At 41.3% G+C, this 12031-nt stretch overlaps 2 protein-coding genes across 3 annotated transcripts in view; one reads left to right on the forward strand and one right to left on the reverse strand.

The window, feature by feature from the left end:
- LOC105899269 (protein MTSS 1-like) overlaps positions 1 to 2029 on the reverse strand; it is a 30456-nt gene extending 28427 nt beyond the window's left edge. For both annotated transcript variants that reach the window (XM_031573582.1, XM_031573573.1), the window contains exon 1: positions 1407 to 2029. In XM_031573582.1, the coding sequence (XP_031429442.1) occupies positions 1407 to 1478 (72 nt within the window). In that variant the 5' untranslated portion in view covers positions 1479 to 2029. The remainder of the gene's footprint in view (positions 1 to 1406) is intronic.
- Positions 2030 to 3907: 1878 nt separating this feature from the next.
- moxd1l (monooxygenase, DBH-like 1, like) lies at positions 3908 to 11085 on the forward strand. The gene is given in 12 exon segments (XM_012826430.3): positions 3908 to 3944; positions 4900 to 5129; positions 5415 to 5561; positions 7854 to 8006; positions 8105 to 8188; positions 8565 to 8720; positions 8890 to 8992; positions 9404 to 9585; positions 9814 to 9899; positions 10229 to 10325; positions 10573 to 10632; positions 10929 to 11085. Coding segments are annotated over 12 exon segments (1470 nt in total). The 3' UTR covers positions 11064 to 11085.
- Positions 11086 to 12031: the final 946 nt, after the last annotated feature.

Consider the following 12031-nt stretch of genomic DNA (forward strand, 5'->3'; position numbering starts at 1 on the left):
ATGAGCTTGAGATGTCTGGCATTGATTTGTTGCCATCACTCTCAAAATGTCACTCTGACATGCAATTCTATACCCATGTCAAGAAGGGGGGGGGGGGGGGCATTCTGACTGAAAATATGTGAGTGTGTGTAAGTAAGTAGGCTAAGTTTGTGTGTGTGTGTGTGTGTAAGTCTGAATACCTGATAGAGAGAGAGAGAGAGAGAGAGAGAGAGAGAGAGAGAGAGAGAGAGAGAGAGAGAGAGAGAGGCTAGGCATGCAGCATGCACCCCCTTTGTTATTCCAGATGACATTCAACATAATTCCTACTGGAATGGGCGAACCATAAAGGCTCCTCAACTCCAACAGAAACAAATTAAGCTATGTGTTTTCGAAGACTGAATTAACGAGGCATACACTGGTCTATGTTTCCCCGTACAATATTCAAGACTGCATATGTTTGCTCTCAGTGTTCAAGAACCCAAGAGACTCAGGCTCCTTAATGGTGTACAGCATATTCTCTCTAGCCCAGTTCTGCCAGCTCTACAGATTTATTATTACAATTTACCACTTGGCAAAAAACAAGACCAGAGCACCCCTCTGAAAGAGAGCAGTGGTAGAGAAACACTGCTATCACTACATATCCGTAATGGCGTAATGATTCAATGGCCGAAATCAAACTCATGGGACCTGCAAGAGAGCTGTAGGGCAAGCATGGCACTAACAGAATGAGATAACAGACATTGAGGATTGGATTTGACACCATTAACTGTGGTCAGACAATGTTTCTCATTGTAAGCATCCACCCAACAGTTGACATTCAAAAAGTTGGCAGTGCAGAATATCCATTAGAATATCCATTAGATGACCTGGGTGGCCAAAACAACATTCCAAAAGAGCAGGTGTGCTACAGCCAAGAGATTGTAGGAAGTTGTTTTTTCTTGTTACTGTTGAGCAACTGTCAGGTGCTGCCCTGTGCCAAGGAGATGCGTCAGACTGATTGTTGCAAAAAAGTCAGGATTTTTTTTGTGTGACTTATGACATTACCATGACCCGAGTAACTTATAGGTAAATCACACAGATGGCAAAGAACTTTATTAGCCCAAATTACGTTGCAACGACCCAGTGGGTAGGCTGCAACCTATTTGAATACTGGGCTTTAGCTGATGCCGCTCATTTTGCATCGTCAATGGTGCGTCAGATCTTCATACCTAGCTAGAGGTAAACATCTTAATTAGGTAAGGCACGTGTTAGTTAGCGATGTTTGTTCAAAGTTTTCTATACCAGCATTAGTTTGCCTGCGTAACCCCACCACAAACGTTACCTTAACCCTACATAGAAATAGAGTTCTAACACCAAAATCCACCAAAAGGATAGGTTATGACTGAACAAGTAAAGTCCAATAAAACTGCAGTTAGAATTTACTTTACCTTCATGTCACCGATTATGGTTTGAAAAAGCCCTCCAAGTGCACTGCATTCTTTTTCAATAACAGCCTCCATTTTTACAAACAACCTGGTCAGGTATGCCTTTTGAACTCCCTGGCTAGCCAACGACTTCTTGCTTGGTTGGTTAGCTCGCGTAGAGGTGCTTACATTAGCTGCTTCTCAGATCAAAAGAATTGCTCGCTCCAGTCCAACAATTTTGATTTATGTGGTCGCGTACTGCTTCTATTCGAAAGAATACGAACATATAACTCTTATTCTGTCTGTCACGGTAGTGCCCTGACTTTCGCTAATTTAGGGGATTATAACTAGCTAGCGAACAAATATTGGGGGATGCAAAGAGTGGATGGCGAGATTTAAAACCCCACTTCCCCACAATGGCACGCATTCCATGACTGTGATGCACAGCCTCCGAAAATCTGCTAACGTTTAAATACAAAACAGTTGGCGTGGATTGTATTCCCAGTCTGAAAACGTAACCCTATGACTCCGGCGGGGACAAATAATATCCATAGCACGAATTCAAATGGAACTCCTTTTTGCTGAGTGCAATGCCATAGAACCAGCGACAGTGGCTCTAGAGTTGTGAGCACAGTTGTGTTTGCGCGTCCGTAAAGCCCAAGAGCGCGCCTCTGTCGTCACCCCGCCCCTCTCAAGATTTGGGGGAGGGGTGGAGGGATGACTTCTTTCCAAAGTTGTGAATGATAGCCTCTGGTGGTTATAGGAAGCACTTCAGCTTGCACTAATATGCACTAAATACAAATACAAAACATTTTGTTTATCTGGACTACAATGCATCAACAGATTTTTTACTGTTTTTGTTTAACGTAATAACGTCATAGAACTATTCAATATACAGCAGGCTATTATACCATTCACTCTGTGTGACAGATTAAATAAGAAAACCTTTATTGAAATACAATCATTCAGAAAGTATTCAGACACCTTCTCTCTTTTCACATTGTGTTATGTTGCAGCCTTATGCTAAACATTTTTTAGTTCATTTTCCCCCTCATCAGTCTACACTCAGTATCCCATAGCGACAAAGCGGAAACAGGATTTTATACATTTGTGCAAATGTATTGAAAAGGAAAAACTGAAATATCACATTGGGGATTCTCTGCCATTCTCCCCTGCAAATCCTCTCAAGCTCTGTCAGGTCTCTCCAGAGATGTTCAATTGGTTCTGAAAGACAAGCTGAGGGACTTTCAGTAAATTTGGCAACCTTTGGTCTCTCATCTTGAAAGAGAATCCATTTGACACCCAAGTAAAATGCACTCCTAGGGAGGGATGGGTGGGTTATGGTAAGGGAAGGGAGGGGGGTTGTGGTGGGAGGGTGTTTGTTTTGGGTGTGTTCTTTTTTTTTTGTATGATGTGTGATGTTTGTTTACATTTGTCTTCTCTGTTGTTTTTGTTTGTGAAATGAAAAGGAAACATGTTGCTGCCAATGATGTGTTTCCCAATAAACATATTTGAACATAAACAATAAACATATTTGAAACGAGATGTTGCTCCGTTCAGCTGTCCCTTTACCCTGACCAGTCGCTGAGTCCCTGCCGCTGAAAAACACCCCAACTGCATGATGCTGCCATTGGGCAAGTGATGAGCGGTGCCTGGTTTCCTCCAGACATGAAGATTAAAATTGACGCCGAACAGTTAAATCTTGATTTCATCAGAGCAGAGACCTGAGAGTGCTTTTTTTTGCAAACTCCAAATGGGTTTGGACGGGGGTGTGTTTCACTGAAGAGAGGCTTACAACTGGCTACTCTGCCATAAAGCCCAGATCGGTGGAGTGTTGTAGTGATGGTTGTCCTTCGGGAAGTTGCTCCAATCTCTACACAGGATCTCTGGAGCTCAGCCAGAATGACCATTGGGTTCTTGGTCACCTCTCTTACCAAGGCCCTTCTCTCCTGATTGCTCAGTTTGGCCAAGCGGACAGCTCTAGGAAGAGTCCAGGTTGTTCCAAACTTCTTCCATTTAAGAATTGTGGAGGCCATTGTGCTCTTGGGAACCTTCAACGCAGCACAATGTTTTGTATCCTTCACTGGATCTGTGCATCGACACAATCCTGTCTCAGCTCTGAAGGCAGTTCCAGAAAAAAAGTGGAAGGGTCTGAATACTTATTTGTCCATCATTTACTGTAATGGTCATATTATTGATACCAAAACAAACATCTTGCTCCAGCATTGAATTTGAACTCAAACCTTCTGAAGGCAAAATTTATATGTGAAAAATGTTTGAAAGGTTTTGTTTTGTGTAAGAAACACAGAGGCTGAAGTGCTGAGAATTACCAAGCAGAATTAATACATAATCCGCACTGCCTGGAAATACCAATCATTACAGATAATCATCTCCATGGTCATGGATGCAACAACAAAAAACCTTTGTTGTTAGGTAGTTTTGGCCGACATTGTTGGTGCAGCTAGAGAAGGTATCAATTTCAGTTCAACAACAGGTTACCACAACACTTCCAAGATTAAATGCAAATGTCAATTTGTAGTATATTATTAAGACCCTTGTCAGGTTTTTAATGGCACAAACGACACACTGGAACACACACGTGCATATATGGAGGCGACACAGGACACACACACACACGCAGGTAGGCCTGAGGTCACGGTGAATTTATTTTCTGCTTTTTCCCATCCTGGACCGTCCTTCCTCAAGGACCCCCCAGGAGCATTGGGCAGCTTGTAGCGCCCGGGGACCAAGTGAAGTGAACTGTCCATCTTTGGTCAGGGATGGACATGTGTTCTGTTATTTTGCATGTTTTTTCTGTTGGAGTCCTTAGTGGACACGGGGAGAACATGCAAACTCCACACAGAAAGGCCAGTGCACTCTGGGGAGGACCTGCCCCCCAGAGCCATGCGGGAATCGAACCCATGACCTTCTTGCTGTGAGGCGGAAGTGCAAGCAGTGCAGGCAACTGAGCCACCGTGCCACTAAACCATACAAATGGTGAAACTGCTTTCATTGATGTGTGTTTGTGGCCCAGGGGAGTGGGGAGTGGGAGGTGGGGGCTGGAGGATGGTAACTTGTGGGTTAAGATGGTTGTTTTTATCACGGACAGATTCTGATTCCTTATTCATTTTCAGAAATCCGTACTGTAGTAAATCAAGAACTTACCAAAAAAACGAGGCTCTCAAGCATGATTACAACAATTTCACTACAAAGTCAGGGCGGTAGAGAGAATGAATACCATATATAGTGTCATGCACACAGAGCACACCCTGTCACCTATAGTTGACATCCGAGACAAAAAGAAATGTGAGAGGAGTGAGAGAAACACCTCAAAAGAATATGAGGGCGGTCGTACCGATCAAGACCCATTGTGGACGAGTGAGAGAGTTGGAGGTTACGGGAGAGCAAGGTGATTTGGTAGGAAAACACATATTACTGAAGAACAAGAGTGCAAGATCAGTTTTGGTCAACATCATGAGCTGCCTGTTAGCTGTGCCTCTCCTTGTCCTAGTTCTAGTCATGGAGACTGGAGCTCAGGAGAACCCACTTCTGCCCTTCACAGAGCACCTGGATTCAGATGAGATGGTCACCCTGAGATGGGGCTTTGACGAGATTGAAGGCAACATTACCTTTGAGCTGTGCATCAATACCACAGGCTGGATTAGCTTTGGGTTGAGTCCCAATGGGGGCATGGCAGGATCTGATATGGTCATTGGAGGAGTGAACTCAGACGGCATTTATTTTGGGGTAACTATAACTGAAATTATGCTCAGGCTGTTTTTATCCTTCTATCTTTCATCATCCTCTTTGCTGGCCCTACATTCCCACTTCCTCTTCTCTATAGCTTCATTAATGATGGCAAACTATTAACATAGAACATTTTATGTGACGGTGTCCGTGAATCTTTGATTTAGTATAATCCTGCATAATCCCCTTGTCCCCGTGGGGAAATGTTTGATGAATTTTTTTTTATTTCTGAATCCAGCATATTCATAGATCTTCCAACATCTTCTGATTTATGAACCCTAACAGGATTACCATGCTACTGGAAATGAGATGCCTCTTCTTGACAAGAAACAGAGCTACAGTCTGCTGTCGCTATCTGAGGCTGACGGACAGACCACCATGATGTTCGAGAGGACCATCAAGTCTTGTGACGTGGACGACCGTTCCATTGCTGTGAGGCTCATACACATCCAAACAATATCCATTTTCCCAGATAAGTTATCGTCAGCTTGTGATCTCAAGTTGCTTGTTGTTCAATTAAGTTTTCAGAGTAGTGAAAGGCAGACATACAGTGCTGGGAATGACTCTCTCTACTGTGTCTAATATGCAAGGGACCGAGAATGCTTTTGTTACTCTAAAATTTGCATTGTAAATTTCACATTTTGAACATTCAACCAGTCATTTGGTCACAGCTCTAAATCACTTTCTCCACTTAATTTTAGTTTCCGATGCAGTACAAATTCTCTTAGTTTCCCACGGTTATTGAGGAATCAGTCCTATACGACTTCTAGAGCGTAATGAACCAGTATGAGAATCTTTTTCACAGATCCTGTATTTACATTTACACATTTGTTTATTTAGCAGATTGTGTTATCAAAAATGACTTATAGCACTGTGCAGATACGTATTCCCTGGGTATCATGGCCCACGGCCTTGGTTTTGTTTGTTCTTTGCGGTTGAGCAACAGGGACACTTGGGGCATCGGTTTACTTTCTTTACAATGGAACCCTTGTTCTTTCCAATGAAATGGTGGAAATCTCCATTGTATGGTTCTTTAGGTTTTACTGGTAAAGGCACACCTTCTTGTCCATAGGGGATGAGTCTGACATGCCTTGACATTTTTATATATTTCACCTGTATAAAAACATTGATCCATAAGTGCTAGATAAGATTATATTCAGCACAACCTCAGCAAACAAAATCTGAGAGCAGAAAGAATGTCATTAATCTATTTTTTTGTTTAAATCAACTGCAAACATACACTTTTCAGAAACCTTTTTTCAGAGGTGCTAAGATATTGTAAAAAAACCCCACATAAACATGACCAAGGCTTTTGAGCTCTGAACCTTGTAAACACAGTTGGCTACACTCAGGTGATTAAATCATTCATAGATTTAATGTTGTTTTAGTATCAGTATTACAATTTGAAGTGACATTTGGCCTGCACAATGAATATTGATGAGATAGGTGTCCACACACCTGTAATAGACCCCCTCCCCACTTTTAGAGGTAATGACCCATCAGTCTGGAATGTCATTGTGGTCCGCTCTACCCCCTACACATTGTGAATTGTAAAAAAAAGCAGAAGAGTAAATAAAGGCCTTTTTACAGTTTATTGAAAATGAAACAAATATAAAATGAACAAATAAAGTTGTCAGTCCATGGAATGGGATTTATGATAATATATGATAATATTATAACTTTATCTTTGGTAGGCTGTTTGAGTTGCAGAGCTGATAAACTGTTGAACCACGTGGCCTATTTATGGGCTACATCATACACATTGTTCACTTTAAAAGCTAGGCAAAGGAGCACTTGTTTGAAGCACTCGTCGCAAAAATCATCCTCAATGGGATTGCGTGGATGAAATTAGTTGCTTTGATCCAATATATCTGACTAACATTATAATACAGTTTTTACAGATAGCTGATACTGCTGCGCCAACACAACATGTTGATAAAGCCTAAAATACGTTTTTATGAAAAGGGTTATGACAATTAAGAGATGGAGAGAAAATCAGTTTGCATGTAGAAAATAAGTTGCTGATACAGCTGGCTGCAATATGATATGCTAGTAATGGAGATTTCGATTGTTGTACAGACAAAGACAAAGGGCTACCATAGCTACATGGTTTGAGGTCTGACCATAGAGCGTACATAACAGGCACAACGTCTCAAAATACAAATGTTCAATGTGGTTCATTGTACAGGGAATGTGGCTGTATCAAAGCAAGCTATTTGAGAGTTCTATGAAATGAGAGAGCAAGAGGGAGGGGGAAACAGGATAGGAACGTTTCGTTGATTTTGTTATGAAGATAAACACAAATGTTAGTTTCTCCTCCATTAAATATTGCTAACTATTGTTATATTAAGCCATTACCTATAAAAACTTTACCAAGAACTGACATTGTTCTTAGATACAGGGACAGTGGTAACCTCTTAAACAGCTAAATAAAAAGAGGCTATTCAAATTCGTATTTTAGGTGATAAATGACACTTTCTTAGAACAATATTCAGAATAAGCCTCACCATTAGCATTTGCATTTTCATCTCAACACTTCGACCATCATTTCCTTTATCAGAATTCAATTAAATTCAATTGTATTTATATAGTGCCAAAACAATACAAAAATGCTTTCTTTCCACATGTCTTCAGTGATCAGTTACACAATATGTCATGGTTCCACAGAATCCTTTAGACTTGCCTAACCACATCTCCTCCCCACTTGACCCCATTGATCTGCAGGAGCTTCCAGTCAAGCTGATCTATGCGTATGGGCTGACTGATGACATTGGGTACCACAGGCGGAGCCGGGGCTCCAAGGAGCTGAATCTCCTGAAGTACATGCCTCGCTCCGTCCCCACCGACAGCCACTTCTTCGACATGACCATGATCAATGTAAAACACTCCGCTCAGAACTCTTTTATTTGTACCCAAAATATTAGAACAGACTTGTGTTTGAACAGTGATTTGACAATGAAACCTTGTTTTTGTAGTTCACAGTTCCTGCAGAAGAAACTCATTATGGATGCAGGCTGATGTATGCTCCCACATTTGTTGAGAAACAACACATTTATCGGGTAGGCTGGAAACTTTGTATTGTAAATGAATAGATAGTACACGGAAAACAGGACATTTATTATTGTTAAAGTAATTTATTATATAATTTACTCTGCTTCAAGTTAACAATAAAGCTTATTAAAAGGTTTTCTTGTATGCAACACACACAAACACACACAAACACACACACACACACACACACACACACACACACACACACACTCACTCACACTCACTTATCTGTGAGGTCAAGCAGGAATCCAAAGACTAGCAACATGTTGTACTCAAATAAAGACTCAGTTACTTCTGTTGAAAATTTTTCCTTTCTGTGAATTGCACTGTCGTTGTTTTCTGGGACTGCCTGATTACACTGTGCTCTCACTGTCCCTAATCTAGATCCAGCCATTGATTGAGCATCTGGATCTCGTGCACCATTTGCTGCTCTACAAATGTCCACCACACGTGAACGAGACCTTTCAGGAGGAATGCTTCACGAACCCTATCCACGAAGTCTGCTACCAAGTTGTAGCTGCATGGGGCGTTGGGGGAGAGGTGAGTTCCCTAGGAATTAAGGGTAAAAATGAACAAATGAGGGAAATGTAAGAGTTCAAGTGTGTTTATGGTACTACTGGCTTGTGTAGATGTCTCTCAATAAGCAAAAGGTATTGCTTTACGTTTTTACAAAGACTGATGTGGAAATATGAATCCTTTTTTATCGAAGGACTTTGAGGTCCCAGAGAATGTGGGGATTCCTATTGGAGGAGATGAGGGAGACTGTATGTATCGGCTTGAGATCCACTTCAACAATCCAACCTTGACTGAAGGTATTATCCAGAACTGTCATCATTTCTATGTTATATAGCAGGCGTCAGATTCTAGATTCAGTAGTTTGGACAGTTTTGGTTTTGGTATGTGGGCTCACAATGTCAGAAGGTTATGTTTTGCCCCTCTTCAATAAACACCTTTACAGTTCTTGTGGGCCTTTAAGTAACAGAAAACTACAATCAGTTTTGACGGCAGGGTTTAAAGTAGATAGGATACCTGTGTCAAACTAAATGTTAAATAATCCCTTACCCTGTATTAATTAGATTCTGGAAATCAAAACAAATTATGAAGTAATGTTTACTTACTTTACTAATGTTTACTGCATGGCATGGCATGCCTTTCCAGAGTGGCACACTTTGAAGTTGTGATCTGAAGTTCTAAGATGTCCCACTGGTAACCCTCTCTCTCAGGTCGTGTAGACAGCTCAGGTCTGCGGCTTCACTACACTCCAAAGCTCCGGAAGCATGATGCAGGTGTTCTGATGGCTGGTTTGGTTGTGTACGATGGGTATGCCATCCCACCCAATGCCTCGGCTTTTCACACATACGGTCTGTGTGACACTTCCATTATCCCACAGGTACTTTAATTGTCAGTCTGTTTGGGCATGGAACTAAGTGATATGTCTTGGTGAAATATGCTATTCCTGTCTCAGTGAATAAAGTAAGTTACTAGAGGTTTAAATCATTTACATAAAACACAAAATTCTAGATATTTTGTATCATGCCTGAGTAGCAGGTTATGGTACTTAACCGAACCTCTTGGCTGAGTGACCATCCCTTTTTCTTTTGTGTGTGTGTGTGTGTGTGTGTGTTTTCCTCAGTCTGAAACAGGACCTGATCTCCAGGTGTTTGCAGCTGAACTGCACACTCACCTGGCTGGGCGGAAGGTTCGGGTGGGTCAGTTCAGGTGAGAGAGAGAGGTGAAAATAGCTCTGAGTTGAGCTTGTTCTTGGATAGCCTGTGCAGGTTTAGGTCACGTCACATTTATGTCATCCATCTCAAAAGAAAAAGAATAAAATGTAACATTGCAATCACAGTATAAAATGACAGAATGAGATTGTGAACGTAGAACGTGAAAGCACAATTGAAAATCGTTGTAAAAAGCTTAGGCTGGAAATCAACTTGACCTGAAGGATTTGTATTGGTAAAAAAAACTCTATGGATACTAATGGAAACTAAAATCTTTCAAATTTGTCAGCCCAGTTGTGAGGAGATATCTGTTCCATTTCATTTCAGGGATGGCAAACAGATTGGATTTTTGGCCTTGGATGAGCACTACAACTTTGAATTTCAGGAGGCCAAAAACCTCGGCAAAACAAAAACTGTTAAAATGGTCTGTATCTACGATAAATTGTCATGTAGAGTTTTATCATGTATGATAATGATGGGATAGACCTGTATGATGAAGTTTTTCAGCTGTCTGCCTGGAGTACACAGTATGTGTAGTACGAAAATGTGTTCTGTGTGGGTAGGGCCTGGGTGTATAGAATATACTTTGAAACGTTATTAAACTTTCTTATTGCAATACCAAGACTTATAACTGCTGTGTGTAGATAATTATGATTGGCTTTCATTTACAGGGAGATTCTCTTCTGGTGGAGTGCACATATGATACCACTAATCGCACCGAAATCACATGGGTTAGTATGGAAATGTTTTGAATCAGTTTTGAATCATTTTTACATCTTATCGTGTTTCTTGCTGGTGTTACTCCTAGAGGTGAGAAACCTGAGGTGTCACACTCACACACACACACTCACAAACAAATTCTTAGTGAAAAAATGATTCATTCACCCATGACAGTAGACAGTAGAGAGGAGAGAGCGGGGTAGACAGTCATGGACTATGGACCATTCACAGCTTTGAATTCCACTGCCGGAGTCACTACTGTCATGTTTTTGGGGACTCCAGCATCCAAACTTCTTTCTCATGTCAGGGTGGCTTGGGCACAAGACAGGAGATGTGTCTGGCGTTCCTCTTCTACTATCCTGCCTCCAATCTAACCAACTGCTGGAGTTTACCTGACCCTAATTCCCTGATGACTATGCTGGGAGCATCAAACGAACAGTAAGATACAGGCCTATGTCTTAAAAAGACCCGGTTTGGGAATATGCCTCACCAATTACTGTGGTTTGGTTTGAATGTAATGTCATGGAATTCCACAAGATTACCTGTTCCTCCTTTAATTTAACTTTCAGCTCACGTGTTGACTGGTGTTTATGTTGTGTCCACTGCTTTGTAGAGAAGCGTACATAAAGCTCACTCAGAAGACATGGGATGAAGAGGCAATCATGGAGTATGAGAAGAACTTGAGAGACATCCCGCAAACCTCTCTCATAAGTGACAGAAATGTAAGTTAAACACAAATGACAATGTAATTAAGCCAAAATGCCAAATCTGTTTTCCAAGGGAGAAGACCCAGAGGCCAAGGCTGTCTTGAAGACAGTGTCAACACAGTTGAACAGAGACTGAACGTAAACCTCCAGAAAAAGCTCAAAACATGAAGCATATTCTAGAGTCATCAAAACAATTATTTCATATCACAGCATAGACAGATGATCCGAGTCATGAATTGTCTTTATCTTTATCATATTTAGATACTGACCTCACTATCAGTAAGACACTATCAGTGAGACATCAGTTTTCACACTCATGGGAACCTTTAATGAGACTTTCCTATTGAATGAGATACTCTTCCCTCTCTTATTTTGGTAGAGCAACTACTGGCTTAACATTTCCAATATCAGTGACATGATGGAGAGCCCAACACCCAACTGCAAGAGGGCTCCACCAGCACCAGAACCAGGAGCATCAAACAGGTCCAACATGGCCCAAATGTCTTGGATCGGGTTTCTGTTGGTCTGCGTGGTTGTCGTTAAGCATTGTTGTTAATCACAGCAACATCCCAATTAGCAAACAAAGAGCTGCAAAGTTGGTCAGATTGTCTTAGGAAATTACCACGCCAAGCACCGTTTAAATCGAGTATTTGTTTAGGTTAAATAGTTCTGTTCATATGCACCGACACCTTTGTAATCTGAT

Source organism: Clupea harengus, chromosome 1 (genome assembly GCF_900700415.2).
Source record: "Clupea harengus chromosome 1, Ch_v2.0.2, whole genome shotgun sequence".
Taxonomy (NCBI): domain Eukaryota; kingdom Metazoa; phylum Chordata; class Actinopteri; order Clupeiformes; family Clupeidae; genus Clupea; species Clupea harengus.